This window comes from Pelecanus crispus, chromosome 3, assembly GCF_030463565.1.
Source record: "Pelecanus crispus isolate bPelCri1 chromosome 3, bPelCri1.pri, whole genome shotgun sequence".
NCBI classification, from domain to species: Eukaryota; Metazoa; Chordata; class Aves; order Pelecaniformes; family Pelecanidae; genus Pelecanus; species Pelecanus crispus.
The window spans coordinates 31,446,915-31,466,001 of record NC_134645.1 but is presented as its reverse complement, the minus strand read 5'-3'; the positions used below and the strand labels follow the sequence as shown (position 1 = coordinate 31,466,001).

The 19,087-nt window shown below is 40.2% G+C and overlaps 1 protein-coding gene across 5 annotated transcripts in view; it reads right to left on the bottom strand.

The window, feature by feature from the left end:
• TMEM63A (transmembrane protein 63A) overlaps positions 1-16,978 on the bottom strand; it is a 36,041-nt gene extending 19,063 nt beyond the window's left edge. For 3 of the 5 annotated variants that reach the window (XR_012830962.1, XM_075708487.1, XM_009483108.2), the window contains exons 1-12: positions 15,680-15,710; positions 14,595-14,791; positions 12,227-12,306; positions 10,596-10,659; positions 9,120-9,157; positions 7,809-7,951; positions 5,241-5,292; positions 3,980-4,088; positions 3,528-3,598; positions 2,983-3,063; positions 2,224-2,347; positions 1,737-1,870 (exon numbers count right to left, since the gene is read on the bottom strand). Coding sequence is in view for 4 of the 5 variants with exons in the window: in XM_075708487.1 (XP_075564602.1) it covers positions 1,737-1,870; positions 2,224-2,347; positions 2,983-3,063; positions 3,528-3,598; positions 3,980-4,088; positions 5,241-5,292; positions 7,809-7,951; positions 9,120-9,157; positions 10,596-10,659; positions 12,227-12,306; positions 14,595-14,780 (1,082 nt within the window). In the remaining variant the exon portion in view is untranslated. Of the gene's footprint in view, positions 1-1,736; positions 1,871-2,223; positions 2,348-2,982; positions 3,064-3,527; positions 3,599-3,979; positions 4,089-5,240; positions 5,293-7,808; positions 7,952-9,119; positions 9,158-9,333; positions 9,481-10,595; positions 10,660-12,226; positions 12,307-14,594; positions 14,792-15,679; positions 15,810-16,944 lie in introns of those variants that run through there. The other 2 variants (XM_075708489.1, XM_075708490.1) reach the window with 2 other exon arrangements.
• Between the last annotated feature and the right edge of the window lie 2,109 nt (positions 16,979-19,087).

Sequence of the window (19,087 nt, the reverse complement as noted above, 5' to 3'; positions counted from 1 at the left end):
TATTATGAGTTGATTGACAATCAATATATGTAAACAAAATCTAAACATGCCCAGAATAAACACTTCCAAAGATTTCTCAAAACACAGCAATAGAAGCACCAGACACATATTCAGAGACAGTACAACTGTGTGTGCGTCACTGTGTAAAAGAAGTTCCACTCCAGATAAGCATGGAAACGGTCTACATGGTATTTGAATGGGTAGACTCTAAAATTACTGAACATGCTTGTTTCTCAGTTGTTGTTGTTGTTGTGCTCTTAACATAATGAAAACGGAGAACCACACACATGAACACCAAACAAACAAAAAACACCTCCAAAACCCAGATCTTTACCAGAATTCAAGTAGTGGTGTCAAATTGCCAGCATCTTGCAGCAGCAAGTATTTGAGAAAGTTAATTATACTTTGACAGTTTACTTTTAAAAATACATACAGAGCCAGCTCTAGCACTACCCGCCGTGCTACTGAGCGCCATCATTAATCAAGCTTCTACAACCACCTGACTCCATGAACTTCAGTCCTGGCTTCCTGTTTCTCCCATCCTATTTCAGGGGTCTGTGGAGCAGAGCCTACTAAGGGCACTAAATAACTTTCTGATTTGATGGTAGCCTCAGCTTCACATGTAATCTAATCTAATTTTCCAGATAACAGAGTCCACCACATCAATTCCAAGCTAAACAAACTAAAATCTTTTCAGTCCTTGATAATTCAACTCAGAGATGCCTGCATGACCAAGGAGAGACTATCCCATCAAAATTGTATATGACAAATCAGCAGCTAGAGAAGGAACTTCAGTGTTTATTCCTTCTTTTCAGTTTCACATCTTAAAATGTTATTTCATGCTCTAGATTCTCTAAATATGGTGTGTAACATTACAAAATTAGGAGGGGGGCAGATTTCACTACACGATCACCACTCAGTTAAAGAGCAGCAAGCAAAACTTTCTCCAGCATCTCCAATTCTTGCAAGGAATTCTATACCCTGAACTTCCTTGAAAAAATCCTGAAAGACTGGCTCTCTAACATGACTTGAAAGTCAAAAGAATGCAGACATTTTTAATCAGAGAGGCTATGAAGACTAAAAAAAAAAGTATAATGTGTTATTTTTGTAATACAAAAATTATTCTGCTTCCCTTTACTCACTTTGTAAAAGATGCTCACAAAGTGCCAAGAGAAAACGAGAGGCGACATGCATTTTTCTCTACAAATGACTGAGTAAAAGGCACTGAACTACTTCTGATAATACGCCTACACACGTAGCTATAACAGGTAAGAGAGATACATAATGCGTATCTATCACCTATGGCCAGGTCAGTCACTGACTCTACTTTGCTGAGATAACTAACTAGCAGTGTAATTTGCACCCACTGTGATAGTTCGGTAATTGGATCATTTGCACAGTAGAAAACAGAGAAATCAGTAACTCAAGAGCCAATTAGTATGGCCTACTATTAACCTACACTGATGCACTGGATCCCACAGAGAAGAGAAAGGCTCCTTATCCCAATAAATGTCCAAAGCCATTTAGTCCCTTAGATATTTTCTTCACTAGAAGCATAGAGGCTAAATGCACGCTTATGGGAAAACTTACCAGAAAGCAAAGCAGACCAAATCCACAGGATGGTGAAGCAGAAGAAAGGAAGAAGAACGAACATAAGCAAACGAGCAACACAAACAGGAGATCAGGTGTACCATTATAGTTAAAAGAGAACAAACAAGAAAGCAGACAAAACTTACCAGGTTGCCATGGATTTCTCTTGAAATGTTACAAAAGCCATTCCCAGTGGGTTTTTATGAACAGCTTGTTCCTCTTTTGAATATTCTTCCATCAGTTCATTTCTAACTTTGGTATAATAATCTACAGCATCCTCCTGTCGGGAAATTGATGACTGTTACATCCAAGTACCAGATGCCTAATATCTTCATTAAAATTAAGTTTACATAAACCATAGTCTCTCTTCCTCATACTACTTCCACAAATTACAAATCACATCACAATGCAACAATAAACAAACAGGAAGTTTTCTCGTACTTCAATATTTGTGCTAAGATTACATTTCAAAAGTTTTGGGGAATTCCTTTTCTGTACAGTGCAAGAACATGAAGGATGAGCTATCGGCAATAAATGAATAAAGGATTTTCTGAAGCTCAACAAGATGTCACACAAAAAACTATCTTCTACTCTTCTACCTAGCCATAACTAAAAATTAACACAATCTCTTACCCTTTCACATCCTCTCATTTCACAACAGCAGAATTGACCACATGGCTTAGGGTTGATTTGGACCTGCTTGCCGTACTTCTGATGCAGGTGTTGATAGTAAGTCAGGCTTTTTTCTGCCTGTTTTCTGGACAGAAAAATACATCTGTTACTTTTTGCAAGGAAACAGTATCAATGTCAAGCTGAAGAAGAACATAATCCTCAAGAGAAAAAGTTATGTCAAGGACTAATAACAAATTAATCAGTCACCAAAGATATTCACACACCTTACTTTGGCTACTTAGTAGTATCTATTTTCAAGTCTGTAATAGCATTATGCAGCCTACACTTGTAGTGAGGTTACAGGAAGAAAAACAGTGCATAGCCCAGAAGATAACACTTTTTTCTCCTGTGACCAGCACTTCTGGCCAAAGAAGCAGGGTCCCAGAGTTATTAATTCAATAGCTGGGTTTTCCACTTTGCACTGCCTGACAATAATTAAATACATACATACACAAATAATCAGCAAGTCAAAGCTTATCTTATGCAACACACAACATATCACTCCTACAAGAAATTGGCTGAACACCACAAGTCACCTTAAAACACAGCTGAATCGTAACTGTCTAATCTAACTGACTAATCTAAGTCCAGACCAGAAATTTAAAAGCAGAATTCATCTCTAGTATGTGCAAACTTAGTACTACTGATATATGTTGATTAAGGACTGGCAAAGCATTCATAAAATTATGCTAAACTTGGGTAGATTACAAAAAGAAGTACCTTTTTTTGAAGAGATGAATAAGCCTGGCTACATCATAACATAGCTGGACCTCCAGCACAGTGCAGGTTGGGTAGGCGGCACTGGAAAGGACACAGTACATGAGAACAATAAGAACAGAAAATACAATGAAGAAACTCTTTTCAAAGAGTATCGCTGATGTCTAACTGGCATCTCAATCACTCATTTCATTTCTGAATGAGGTATCATAGAGTGGAGACTTCCAGAGAGACAGTTGCTGAAAGTTATTTTAATATGAGATGTGCAGCATTATTCCCAAGTAAGGGCCATGTGGGAGCATGAATGGAAAGTGTGGATACACAGCCACTTTCTTAGATTCTAATTTAAGATCAGCTAACTAACTTTACTGAAATATAATCTTTTCTCAATTCTGTTTAAGGAATAAGATATGCTTTTAGAAGACCGATACTATAATATGAATTTTAAACAGTGCAGAAGTCAAAAAAACGTTTCTGCTTGGGCAGGTAAAACTACTAGTACAATTGTAAATCTCCTGTTCATGATACTACTCAAGCATGGAACTTACACGAAATGGCCGTGTATTGCCTCTTCTGTTGCATTTTTTGGAATACCAGTTATAAACAACGTGCACTTAACCTGCAAGAGAAAATGCAACTCCAATTTTGAAAAACCACATCACGGAAGACAAAACAAGAATATGAGGAAGGCAGTGACACAGCACAAGGGGAAAAAAGGTAGGAAAATTTGATTTTGATGGGAGCTGCATCTGTTCTAGACAGCATCATGTTCACCTTCTACATTGGTAATAGGTTACATCAAAATTTCACAAATCCCTCCACAACCCCCTTCTCTCCATCCATTTTCACAATTCACTCAGTGGAGCTTTGCTTTCAGTGAATTCCTTCACACTAATGTCACATTCTAGCAAGCAGGAGGCATCTTAGCAATTTGCTTTTTTAGCATTATCCACTTGCAAACATGCTGTATGGTCTTTTTCACCCCAATACAGAAACTTACTATGTTTTCTTCTTTATATGTGACATACTTCATGTGATGTCTCATGAAGCCAACAGTCAGAATCAGGTAAACAACAGCAAAAACCGTGTGCAGCCAAAGAAGATTATTACTGTCGGACAAAATGTTATGAATATGAGAAACAGGAAGAACTAATTGTCCAACTGATACAAGCAGCCATCAAAATGCTAAGCAGATCAGAACCTCTCATTGAACACAAAACAAAGAAAAAAGGTAGTTACTGGTAGTCACACCTATGCAGATGCCTTGAACAGCCATTGGAGTTACTTGCTTATCATAAAATACTATGGGTAACACACCTACAAAGAAAACAGACATTCTATGACATGGACATTTTCAGGCAGCATTTGGCTTGTGCCTTCTCATTCAGAAGACCAATAGCAGACACCATGCTATTTGCCAAAACGTTTTTTATTGGCCTTATTGGTTACTGTGCTGAGTGCATAACTGAACTCTCCTTGAACACAGTCCTTGCTCAAATTGAAAACAGCCTAATACAAGGAGTAAATTCTGCTTCTCTGATAGCTCCTTCCTCAAAGCTTACAGAAGTTCTGTTTTGTGAACAGTTCTTCAGTTTTGTGAAGAACATTAACAATTACAATTAACCTAAAATACAGGAACCTATTTTACAGATAAAAAACCCCACCGAAGCAAAAAAGCCCCACTAGTTACTAGGAGTTAAAAAAAAAAAACCAACCAAAACAAAGTGCACTGGCAGAAACTCTACTGGACATAGTAGCATGGATAGATGTGAACTGATCAAGTAATAAACCAGAAAAATTGTACAGCTTTGTATGTCAACTATTTCACAGACAGTTTTAAACCACATAGAAGTAATTTTAATCGTGATCTCGGATGAGATATGTGCACACATAAATCTGATGTAAGAGAATTTAAATCACCCGAGTTACACATTCTAGTAAAGCTGTCAGCTTTATTTCCCTTCTGAAGTATGGTTTCTTTTAATGTGGAAATTTCTGAAAACAATATCGCTAGATGTGCAGTCATTAGCCAAGAGAAACACGTGGTGTAAGAAGTAAGAACTGAGAGAGTAGAAGGCAAGTCTCCAGATTTCTTATCAGCACTGTAACTGCATAGCCTCAAGTAGAACGTGTTTCAGTTGATGAAATGTGAATAAGTAATCCCTACCCCATGAGCCCTGCTGCAAGTATCAATTCATGTGTTTAGAGACTACAGCAGGAAACAGACGTAAGCATAAAAGTACCCTGCAAGATTTACTTACCCAGTTTGTAAGTTTACTATAGTTGTTCTTCCAAAACTATAGGGATCTTTACCTAAGAACAACAAAAACAAGTAGCATAATTAATGGTACAACATTCATATGCAAACTATCAGAAAGTCAGCTTTTATTCTATTTTTTAAAAATGCTGATATAATTCCTTTTAATGCTGAGCATGTTCATTGTTAAAAAGATTTAGAATCATAATCAATGCTGGTTTACATTGTATTGCATTTTAAAGCTGGTAAAAAACACCCAGGATTATACCACATTCAACCCATCAAGAGAAATCATAGATTATTTTAAAAAATCTGAATGCTAGATCTTTGCAACAGTGCCCTTTCTCCCTCCAATCTCCCTTCACATCCATTAACAACACTGTTTAGGGATTTGAACATATTTCCTTCACATTTTTATTCCATCTTCACTGATTTCTTATCTTGGTTTTCTAAACTGCATTAATTCAGTGTTGACAAAACAGTACTGATAACCTTATTAAGGTCAAAAATGAGAAAGTTTATATGACATTGTTTCTCTAGACTGTCAAGTATTTTAAAAAATGATAATGCAACTGAGTGAAAATTGAGTACATATTCACAAAGGAAAAAGCTAAGTGTACCTGGAAAGCTAAACAATCTTCTAGCATAGACTGTTAAACCATATTGCAAGTTAAGTGATCACAACAGAAAGAACTGCAGATGCACAAAATCAGCATATGGTGGAAGGGAAGGAAGAAGGGGAGAGACACTAAAACTTCATATTTTTTTTCAGCTGTATTTTCCAGCATCACAAAAATTAATGGAGGAAAACAGAAGCTGTATTCTCCTGCTTTAGAAGGCCACCCATACTCTGCCATTTAAATTAACAGAGAGCATCTATCCAAGATACAACTTTTATCAAATTGTAGTTAGAGAAGGGCAGTGCACACAAATTGATGCGTATTACAAAATCCATTTTGGTATAAATATACAGGTAGTATCTAGACCAGAAGAGGGAACTACATTCTATAAGTTGTTTGAAGGCACCAGCACCTCTCTCTTTACTTTATGAAGGAGGTGAAGACAGCAACTAAGGCACCAGTTGTGTTGGATTTGATTCTGTAAAACCAGGGATGCTGGCTGAGAACACAGATAGGGAAAGCAAGGAAGAAGAAGTGACTGTGAAGTGATAAAAGGTCCTTTGAAAGAAAAAAGAAAAGAAATGCAAAGAAAAGAAAAAGAACAGCAACGGTCTTTAAGAAAGCAGATATTAATATAAACAGAGAATTGCTAAGAGCAAGCTCATAAAAGGGAAGTCAGAGATGCCAGTTCCACAAAGAAACAATACTAAAGGCACAGGTACAACGTATCCCATTACAGATGAAGGCTAAATCACAAGGCTCTTTAAAACACAGGTAGGAGTAAACTGAAAACAGAAACTAGGCCACACTATTAAGGACAATAGAGGAGAATAAATTATAGGGACAAAGATCAGCAAGGTCAGTACACAAAATAAGATGCAACTGCTGTGGTATAACTAAACAAAACACAAGCAAGTACTCCGCTCAAGAGCTCCTGGAAAAAACAAATGAATTATTGTGGAGGTTTTTTTGCATCACTATTCACCAAGATGACCAACAGTGAACAACTCCATAAATATGATCTTGACAAGACTGATACAAAGCCAGGTATAAAATGGGCTTATAAGGGCTCATTATCAAAAATGGAAGAATGTTTAGACAGGATTTAACAGAGTTCTGTCCACCAGTATTCTCATTAGCAACCTGAATGGCAGACTAGAGGACACACTTACTGTATTTGTTGAGTGTGAGTTAATAATGGAAAGAGGTAGGTGTCACACTGGCAGACATAATCAGGACTAGACTGCAAGAAACATGAAATAATTATTTCTCTAGTCAGCACTGACAAAGTCTCAACTGAGAAGATTTGTCCAGTTTTGAGCCGCAAACCAAGACAGAAGGGAACAACAGGACACAGTCTAGCTAGATTAAAAAAAAAAAAAAAAGTTCAGAGGATGGCTGATGATTTTATGAGCAGCCAAATGGAAAACATTTCTCATTAATGACCAAATTAACTGGTTGGTTTATCAAAAAGAGGAAAAAGCATAGATGAATTGATAATCCTCAAGCAGCTAAAAGGATATTGCAAAGAGGAAAAGAACAATCTATTCTTCCTAGCGATCTTAAATTGCAGCAAAAGAGATTCAGACTGGACACTAGAAAAAGATTTCTCAACTGTGAAGACAGTTTCCATTGACCACCAATAAAAATCATGGAGTGCCTAGATAAACACCAGTTAAGAGGGCATAGGCCAAGTTAATCCTGCCTTGAGCTTCTAGGTCTAGCCATCTATGTCTGCATGTGGTCTGCCATCCTGTTTCTGACAACAGTTTTTGCCAGACATTTAAAGAACCCTCTACTCTCATACAAATTTCACACAAAACGACACACACATCAGACGGGGCGGAGCCGGGGAACCACCTTACAAAGTTCACCAAAATACAAAAATCCTAAAAGCTTTTGCAATGCTATAAATCACAAAATTCTTCTCAGAATACAGAAAAAATTCTTACCAAGTAGATCACCCGATAGGTTGACAGGCAATATGACACACACAGACAAAATGCTGACAGCAATCAACAAACAGATGATGTGACGCTGGAAGGCAAGGTAATGTATGGCATCTTCACCACATCTCTCGTGAATCTCATCATCGCTGCATCACAGACAGAAAAGCACACAGTCAGTCTATTTAATATCCTTGGAGTTTTGCAGGGTGGACACACACTAATTTCTCAGTCTACCCAGTGACACCTCCATCAATCCCTACCCGTTTGCGACACAGTTGTGTTCTTTCATGCATAAATTTAAATTCCAAAAGTGTCTTTTTCTTGTGCAGTAGAAACATACAAAAATTAACATGAGGGAATTTAAGACGAAAACAAGTTATCTGAAAAGCAAATATAAATCCAAGTTCTTTTTTATCAGCCTAAAAGGGGACAAAGTCATTTGCTATGACCTCTGCTTTATGACAGTCACAAGGTATTAAGCCTAGCTCTCAAACTTTGAGATCACACTGTGACAGTGTTCATTGATCTCCATAAAGGCTCCCCATGAGGAAAATGACAACAGAATCACCTTACTCTTATGACACCCAATTAGCAGAAGATATTAACAGGCTTTGGAAAGAACTCTCATCATCTATGCATCATCAGCAGGACAGATCATTAAAATAGGAGCTCTTGGGAAAGGAAGGAACTGAACTAGCCGAAAAGGAGAAAGACAGGCTCAATCCCCACTCCTTTTGTGTTTCAATGTACCCATGCTACAAATTGATTTTTAAAAATCATGATTTACTAAGCCCTAAGAGATACAAAGAATGAACATCACACATCTAACACTCAGTTTCTGGGAAAAAGTGGGATGGGCTTTTCCTAGGTAGTCAATTCCAGCCCCGACTAAACAACCAGTTCTCCACAGAAATCCTTGCAGGGAAACCCTGTTTCCTGCCCGGGGCCTTACTAGCTTCAAACAGGCGAACACCCACACAGTACTCTTTGAAGGGCGAAAGACTAGAGCCTAGTTATTAGTTCAGAATCCATATAAATGCCATAGATTCACTTAAGTTCACACACTGTCCCAAGATCAGGAAGTCCCTGGGCTGCCAGCAGAAGGATGCCTGTGTCCTGAAGAGGTATTCCCATAAGCTGACCTTGTTCTAACATTCTTTTTCCACCCAACCAGAGGCAGCTGTATCACTATTTGTGTTAAAATCTATCTGCTCAAGGGAAGCAAATTTTTTTTTTTAATGCAACCCCCCCTTTTTTTAATTAATAAGAGATCAAAGCAAACCACAGCTCACTATTCCTGTTTCATATACTTACTGCATCCGAAAAGCAGCTGTCATCCAAGAACAAAACCCCTACAAATAAAGAAGGAAGTTTTTAGGAGCTAACATACAAAAAAATATAGTCTCTAATCTGTACAATGAAGAGAAGTGTTTCTATTAAGCCAATCTCTTAGCTAAAAAGCTGGCAGTTTGTTGCTCTGAAATCATAATTTAGAAACATACAGAAAAATACCTCATACTCTACATACTTTTTACAAGGTACTTCATATGTCTGTCTCCAGAGAGTATTTGAGGGGTTTTTTCAGTCAGTTGCACGTTTATTGCTTGGGCTTCTTAAATTTATACAAGTGTGTCCAAATCCCATCTCCAAGGAACAGAAGTCAAGATTGAGGCTTCTAAGAAATTTTTTTAAAGGATTGTTTTAGAGCAGAAAAGGTGATTATTTTTTCCAAAACCATTTCCAGAGAGTCTCCAATTTCAAGGATAAGTTCCATGAGACTCTAATACAAGTTAATCAGCTAAATGGTAGTTAGAAACAATGCTGTGATTGCATTAACAGAAAGGCTTCTTGCATAGGTTTACAAATCTTCCTATGAAACTGTACAGCAGAGGTCACATCTCACTGAATGTTCCACTACGGTTCAAAAAAATATTCTCTTGAAAGGCCTCTTCTTTCAAATGAATAGTATCGAGCTAGAGACACACACTTTTATTCAACAGTTTCAACAATAAAGTTGCTTTAGGGTTTTAAAAAAAGATGAAGAAAACTACACAAATAGCAGAGCAATCCTGATCAAACACCAGTATGCTTTTGATGCTCACACAATTATTTAGTTGCAAGGCTAGATATTAAGTCGATACACATATAAAATGTTAAAACATAGGCTGCCACCATTGGAGAACTCTTGCATGGTTCATTCTGAAACTGCAACACAAAATGATAGAGATGTGTGAATTCAAAGACTCCAGAGACACCATAGATGCAACCAATTAAAAGTTTGGCCAAAAAATTATCTTCCACTCCAAACCAGTTTTAATAATAAGAGCACATGGCATTATTAATAGCCTCACACTTGCATCCAGTTTTCTCATCTTCGTGAGGAGGACAATGTACTATAAAGACCAACTACATATTATTTGCAATGTGAACATAACATAACTTTTTGAACTGTTTTTTAAGCACAAATTATTTAGTAGTCTTTTTTTCTTCCCTGCCTCCCCTTTGAAACTCTAACATATAGTCCCACTCCTAATTAAAAAAAAAAAAAAATCACCTAAAAACAATGATACAAGATACTGTTTTGCAATATGGCAATAGTTTGCCAGGAAATGAAGAGAGATTACATATGGTTCTATAAAAATACAATACACAAAGCATTACTAATTTTTGCATATAGATGGTCTTCCAGTTTAATGACTGGTTCATTGGGCGAGGTGGAATGGCAAATTACAACAGATTCCATTAAATAGTTTACATTAAAAAAACATATCAAAACTCTAGAATACTTACACTATCATATTCAAGATCTTCAGGTACTGATGAAGATGTTGACAATCGGTTGTATCTTGACTCACTAAAATAAATTAAATGACACTTTTAAGTATCTTTAATAACAGATGATGGAATTCCACAGAATTATTTCAACTTTAACTATCTTGAAGTAACTAAGGGAAGTAGTACAAAACGACTTTTTCATTTATGAAAGCTGTGGTTTTCATCTTGTAGCATATGCTTAATTACAGAAACTTTTGCTGTGCCTCATGTTGAAAAGGGAGGATATGTGAGCTCCTCATGTGACAGCATTTAACTGAACTAGAAAGAACACAACGTTTTATTGGGATATTAAATCACAGTAACATAAGAGAATGCAACACAGGTTTGGAAGCCTAGGGAGGATCAGATTTGCAAGGTAGCTTCCTGTTCAGATGTTCCTCACTACAAAACATCACCTCTTTTCCCTCCACCTCTCTTCCTTCATCTTACAGCCACTACTCAGAATTTCTCTGTACAATTAAATCCCTTACCTGGCAGGGCCATCTCCTCACACAAATTAAGTCCTGTAGTGAGGCTAGCAACATTTAGAGACTCTGTAGCCCTCAAATATAGCAAAGTACCTGTTTTTAGTTTGTTGCTAAAACGAAATATTGCAATGGTGATGTGCCCATAATTACAGGACAATACATGTTAAAATGGAGTGTATTCATAGGTGTATCTACGATAATTTTGACCTAGCTGGCTCAGGTCACAGTCCAGCAGGAACAATAAGATAGGCTCCTAGGTGTCTGACTGCTCAAGGACCTGTTTGTCCCATGCAGACCTCTACAGCCCACATGGAATCCTGTATCAGAGCATCTTCATTCCTGCTGCCCGAGCTAGCTGTCTCAGTTATTGCCCATCTTTTTTTTTTTCCCCCCGCCATCTACTTTTCACAATTGTACATGGATTACACCTAAAAACCACATTTTGAGTCCTCTCCTGCTGCTTAGTTGTGAAATTACAACTTAGTTACACCACTAATACGAGGAAGAGGCTCCCTGTTAAAGTTTACCCACTTCATACATAAGACAGCTAGCTTTTAAACATCCCAAGACATCATCCTGCAGAAATAATATTAAAAAAAAAAAAAATCCACCTCATTTGCAGTATTAACTAAAAATCAGCGAAGAACTTCAGAAACCTGCAATGATACATTTCTTTTTTATTTTTAAACCCTTCAGAAATACTATGGCACAGGCTGCATAGGGAGCTCTGGGAAGATACTGGGCTTGAGCCAAGATAAACAAAACAGTTAATATCCTTTTATCACAGAAACACACTGTAAACATCAAGGTGTAGGTACGTGACATGTTAGCAGACAAGCAGCCTATTTTCTTACCTCCACTTCCTTAACCCACAACTGTAGAATGAAATTCATGCCAGTGCCAAACACACAACTTTATTACTGAAACTGCAGAGTAACTCTGTGAGTGGGACGTATTTCACACAAAGCAGCAGGAGGACATTTTTAACAAATATGTGCATGTGATTACAAGCATATCTAATTGATACAAATGCACTTAATTTAAGCCCTATTTACTCTACCTACTTCCACATTCCCCAAACGGTTTCAACAAACCAATCTGATTCCATATCTTTCTTACCTTTCAGTTTCTGACACCAGCGCAACACGACCGTAGTCCCAGAATCTCTTTCGTATAATGGAAAACAGTAATATTAAAATCTAGAAAATAAAAACAAAGATCTTTGAATATTTATTTTTCCACTTCATAATAATTATTCTTAAGTGTATAGCAACTGTCAAAAAATGCTGTCCTAACTCCTTAAACCAACCATAACCAATCCAATGGTGGCCATGCTACAAACTAACCTGTCTGGGACCAAAGGACCACAACACCTGCCTTCCTATTCTAAGTTATAAAGGAGGAGAACTGCTTGCAAAAATACTTCTGAACTGCAAGTGTATGAAAGTTTGTGACAGGAAAAGTAGCAAGTGGTACTTCAGAGGAAGTAAAAACTTTCATAAATATGCCTTTGCTATTATTCATTACTTAATGACCAGAACTATGATGGAAGAGTTGCAATTTTATTTTATTTTATTTTTAAACAGTGATGTAAACAGGCTGTAGGGGGCTCAACTATTTTCTCAAGCAGGAGAATTATTTTTATCCTCAGTAAAAGTAATATATTACTACAACTCATAAAACCCAGAAACTTATATTTGATATCTGCAATGTATTTTTTATCTTCCCCCTGTATTTTCACTGTTTGAAAGCAGCTAAGAAAACAAGAAACAGAAAAAAAAAAAAAAAAACCCACACCATGTATTTCATAGATGCATTTCTTGTTTCTTTAAAAAAAAGTTGCTCTGTACAAAGCAATGAAGCAGAAGTAACAAGGCCTGTTTTCTATGCATATGTGGCATACACCCTCACCTCCTAGCCCCTCCTACATCCCATACCTGTTTGGCTAGAAAGTGGTGCTAGTGATGTAATTTATTTGGATCTATGCAAATACCAATTGGCCAGCCAGGATATGTATCAAGATTATCTATGTGTCAAGATTACACAGCTAATTTCCGCATTTCACAATAAATAAAACCTTCATATAAAAGCCTTCCTTCCAACAGGGAATATTAATTTAGATCTTCCTTCTTCACCTGGCCATTAACCTTCATGCAAGCAGGCAAGTTCTCTAGACTCTTTGACAACTTTGGTTGAAATTAGCTAATGTATTCTACAGTTATTAGGAGGAACTGCCAGACAGAAATGGGAAGACAATGCAATATAAAAACCTCACTTTCTTAGGAAACCAGCCTAGAAATAATATTCAGAAATCCATCAACTGACAGTTACTAAAGGGATCTGCAGCAAACATGTAATGAACACAGAAATGCAGGAGTTGCTAAATAAAATTGCAGTACTCAGCACTTGAAGAAGAGAGAAGCTTTCTACATTGCACGTAACTCTCTACCTAATGCTGTTTGAGAGGAGGGTTCAACAGCAAGGAATTCAAAAGCAGGGACTCAGTATCTTAAAATTGAACCACAGCTTTAAAAAAAAAAAAAAAGTCCCCCCAAACACTCCAAGTAAATCTCATTAAATGCTGTGCCATCAGTTACACAGAGTAGTAGATACTGTACGTTCTCAGAAAATGTATATATGGTAGCATGCTGCATACACCAAATCAATAGCAAAGAATCCTACTACATAACTTTTAGGAACATCCTCTACATTCCTACAGAACTACCAGTTCAGACCTTAGAGAGGTAGTTTTAAGTTTCTCCACAGTGGCTTTCTCACTCAGGAACTACGTGATCCCTTCAGTCTCATTTTACTATCATAAACCTCACTTATCAATTTCAGATCTACAGCTCTTTTTCCGGTGGCTTAAGACCACCTAGACCAAACTTAGAGAAATAACCATAAGTTTTATTGGAGTCTCAGGCCTCCAGATCAGGTCCAGTTTTGGAGCCTTCAGAGCAGCAACTAATCCTATTCCTCCTTTGGTCAGGACTGAGCTGATCAGTAGATTATTTCCTCGACACCCTCATGAAATCTAATTAAAAAAATACAAAATAAAAAAATCTGTGAAATGACTGATTTTCCATATTATATTTCCTTTTGAAAAACAATCAAGATAGCAATGGTGTTGCCTTCCTGAAAGGGTACCCAGTACTTAAACACACAGTAAGGAAAAAACATTCTTGCAGTTAAGACAAAACGTAGAAATTTGAGCTACCACTACAAAGCCCACCATGACTCCACATACAGACCCTATGATATTGCACTCTCTCTACATCTATGCATCCAACATACAGTCACACTGTCATCCCACATGTATGTGAACTTTCAACAATACTTGAAAGGTGTTTTGATGGCCTCAGTACATTTCTTATTCTCGAGATTCTCAGAAGCAAATCCCTACCTGATAAATAAGAGAATTCTGACCAATCTAACTTCCAAGAAGGCCACAAGGATTTTTAATACAAGAAAAAGAAACTGTGCTTACAAAAAAGAAGGTTACGTCAAGCAGCAGGACAGTTGGGATTCCACCAAAAGTTACTCCTTGGAGCACTGTGCTGCCCTGGGCAGTGCTGTAGCAGTACGTCTCATTCGTTGAGTTGAAATGTACACTTCTATTCCCGAAGTAGACTAGATGAGAATGTCCAAAACGCAGAAAAAAGAAAGGGTTCATTTTGTCTTTCCCTTAAAAAAAAAAAGAAAAAAGTGGAACAACCATGTGAAAAGCCTGCCTGGTATTTATGAGATGCACTAACATTACAAGTACAAAAAGTACAGGGAGATTTGACCAGGAAACTACTTCGGAAGCAAAGTCATATTTGACAATCTTTCCCTGTAAAGTATTTTGCAATAACTGACAGGCTCAGCCAGTAGCAGTGCCCAAGCAAGAATTCCAGACATCTAACCAACCATGTCCTCTACAGACATCTGAGGAAGACTACAGAAGACCCCCACAAAACAAACTTCTCTATCTTCTAACCTATAACATTAAACTACTTATTCCAGCCTGGATTCTGATTTTAGCAGTAACACAGGGCATTAGATATTCCAACAATAGCAGTTTGAAGACTTTGCTCATAGTTGATGAGCATGTGTGAATGTACTGGCTTGTGAACTTTGTATTCAAATGTCAGGACCTTGAGATTATTAACAAATTCACCACTAATTCCACAGAAAAGAACTACTACACAAATTACACATGCTCCTCTCTGTTCTTGGAATATTGTGTGGTTTTCCTTTTTTAATAGGAGAATTCAACTGAAAGAACAGCACAGCAATTACAATATATCATGAACAAAGAGTATTTCTAATTTTCTAAGAGAACAGCCATCTATCTCATTTTAGTCATCTGACCTGCTCAGATAACGTAGTAACATACAAGACTGTACAAGATTTGGCTATTGATACAAAGGTCTTTTTATCACTGCAGGCAATTGCTCACTTATTCTGGGGCTTTCCATTTCAAACATTTTTCTTGGATCTTATTAACTTGATGGTTCCCATGTACTTGGGACAAAAGCATGCTTCATGCAGAACACAAATGTGACTGACAAATTCATAAAGAAAGCATACCCCAAAAAACTCTATCCTTGGAAAGCAAATATTGTAGGTCCTCATCACACAGGTCCAGGGACACTACTTTCGGGATATCATGCCTCTGTAAGAGGACTGCACGTGTCTGATGAAAGGACTATTCTGGATGCTGAAAACAAAACAAAACCAAAACAAGAATATGAATGACTACACGTTCTCCCTTTGAACAGCAGAAAAACAGCATGGCGAATACTCCTCTCAAAACAGCATTTACTAAACGTTGACTGTGTGACACAGCAGGAAAGAAGTTTTGTCCCAACTGATGTGTTTCATTGCGGGGAGGGGGGGGAACCAAACCAAAACCCACACAGAATTTGCACCGAGAATCTGCCCTTGCTTTCTAAGGATTGAAATTTAGTGCTGACAGAAAAGTATTTTTGCACGTACTTTGGAAACCTTCGCCACAACAAGCGCAGAGACTGCATGCCAAATTTTAGGTAACACACTGGATCTTATCAGACGCAGTTGCCAATTCCTGAAAGCTATTATTTTTAAATAAGCCAGCTGTCAGGAAGATAAGGAGGAGAGCAAGACCTCCCACGGGTGGAGTTGCGCTGCAGCAACCAAGCGAGCACGCAACAAGCGGCGCTTCGCGACCTTTCCAGGGAACGCGAGCACCGGTACGGGCTCTAAAAACGAGAAACCGGCTCCCTGATTTTGGCTGGGACCCCCGGCAGCGTCCCCGGCCCTGGAAGGGGCGCGAAAGCGGGGCCGGCAGGGCCGGTTTCCCCCGGCGGCACACCGGCAAATCCCCGGGGCTCCGAGCGGCCCCTTTGCTCCGTGCTCGCCTCTGGGCGAGGAGGGGATGGGGGGGGCGAGACCCCCGCCCTGCGCCGCCCCTCCACAGGGAGGGGACGCCCCCAGCGCTGCCCCGGCCGCCCGCTCCCCGCCCCGAGCCCGCCGAGGGCCGCGGTGCCGCTGCGGTCGCTGACGGGAGAGCGAGGAGGCCCAGAGGAAACAGCTGTTTCCTCAGGAGGGCCGGGCGGAGGGGAGCGGGAGGCGGCCGGCCCCGGCCCCCGGGGGCAGCCCGGCCCCAGCCGGCACCGCAGCCCGCGCCCCGGCGGCCGCCCCTCAGGGCTCGCCTCGCCCTCTCCCCTCCCCGCGGCCGGACCTGCCCCGCGGCCGCCTCACGCAGCCCCGTCCCGTCCCGTCCCGTCCCGTCCCGTCCCCACACAGCGCCGCCGACCAGGGCTGCGGCTGCTGCTGCTGCCGGCGGCGGCAGCGCCGCTCCCGCCCTCCCTTACCTGCACCGGGGCGGCCGCGGCTTGTCCCGTCCCGTCCCGTCCCGCCTCGTCTCGTCTCGTCTCGTCGCCACACGGGGCGCGGCGCGAAGCACCGTCCCGACCCCGAAGTAACAAGCCCCGGGAGCCGCGCATGCGTGGCCGCGCCGAGCCCTGCCGCCGCGCCGGGCCGGGGCCGGCGGGTGGAAGCCGGAGCCGGCGGTGGAGGCCGGGGCGGCGGCCATTAGTCCCCCGCCTCCTTCCCTCCCGCCCTCACGGGCCGCACACCCCCCAAGGCGGCCGGCTTTGGCCTTGGGGGCATCGCAGCCCCTCGCCTCTGTAGCCTTCCCTTCCACACCTTGAAGTGCTTCCCTCAGGGAAGGGACGCCGTCGTAAAATAACCGGGGGAGAGTTGCTGTCGTTTTTTCTTGCGCAGCTCTCCCTTGTCATCTGCCGCCAATATGGCGCGGTGGTCGGGAGATGCAGGCACCCCGGTTTATTCAGCGGGGTTTTGGTTTTAGCGCAGGAGGCGCTCGGAGCCGTGCTGGGAGCTGGTTTTATTCTCGCATGGCGGGGTCAGCAAGAGGTGCTGGGTCGGAGGCCTGTGTGTGCCAGAACTGCCTTTAAAGCGTCTTGAACCAAGCTTTCCTTTCATGCAATATCGTTGAAATTATATCTATAATGGTTTACAACACTTATTTTAGAAGTTCGTAGCTTATCTGCCAAAATTTTACGCTGGATCCTAAAGACAAACTCTCTGGTGAAAAATGAAGGATTTCCTAACTACTTGGTGATTTCTCAATTTCAATGTTAGTGTGGACTACAGTGCTCTGGTTTGCAGGAACTTTGTGCCTCTATGACTCACATTAGCCATTAACATAAAAAAAAAAAAACCAACAAACCCCGGATCCAAAAAGAGCTTTTTATAGCAAAAAAGGGAAGAAGATTTCAAGGGAGATTTCACAATTCCCAATCTGGTAAAGTGGGCAAGCATGCAGATACAAGAGGAGCAGGCCATACACTAAGATAGGTAACTCTGAAATAAATTTAGTACTAGTAGTAGTAGTAATATGAATGTTCCATGAAATATTCAAAGCCCCTTGTCTCCACACACCTATAAAGAGAGAAATAGCATTCTAATGTTGTAAATTGGAAAAGATGGGACCTAGGGAGTTTAACTTAATGTGTATATGACATAGCCGGGATGAGATTCCCAGGCATCCACAAAGACGTCCTGTCCTTTACGGGGGTTAATTGCTTCCAGCGAACAGGCCAGAAACACGGTCCAGCAAGGCCCTGCCATCTACCTGTTCTCTACCCTTTATTTTAGTGTTCTTTCAACAGCCATTTGATACCCAGCATTGCCAACCATCATCATCCTCCTGTGTCTTCATCCTTTGCTCCTGATTGGCATGACTGACCTCGATGAGCAGCAGGCATCTGAGGAAGATGATGACTATGATAATGATGAACATGTAACTGTTCAGAGGGAGGCAGGGAGACCACTTGCCTTCAAAGATTTGCAGCCTACCTCCAGTTTTGTGGATGAAGCAGTGGTGATGTTTCAGAACAGCGACTCGCTCTAAAAACAACCGAAATCATCAGGGCATTGCAAGGTTCAATCTGATGTTACACTGATCAAAATCTCAGTCATCTCTTGACGTTTATGTTTAAAATAAATGAGCATCCCAGCTGCCAGGAAGCCAGCATCTCCTCCAGTTGACAGTCCTGCTCCTGCCTCTCCACCTTCAACTCCTTATGTCCCTGTGTATTCAAACTGCGTGTATTACTTAGGGCCCTGCATGCATACCTGCTATCCTGCTCCCTGCCATTTTATTAATCCACAATTTCTTTGCTCTGTCAAATCCTTGTTTCACTTTTCAGGAATGCCTGCTCAGTGGAGAGCAGCGTTTGGCTGTACATGTGCTATGTGCCTTCCCCCAATCCCTCCCACAAAAAGGGAAAAGTCCCAGTTATTTGCAGTAACTGAGAGACACTTCAGGATAGAATTTCATGATTTACCTAGCAGTTGCATTGTAGATAATCTGTGATTTTAAATTGGCCATAACAATCGTGGTGTTTAGAAAATGGCATAAAAGTTCTCAGCTCAAAGCAGAGTGGTTCAGATTCACTGCTGGAATAAAGAAATTCCACTGTTGTTGAATGA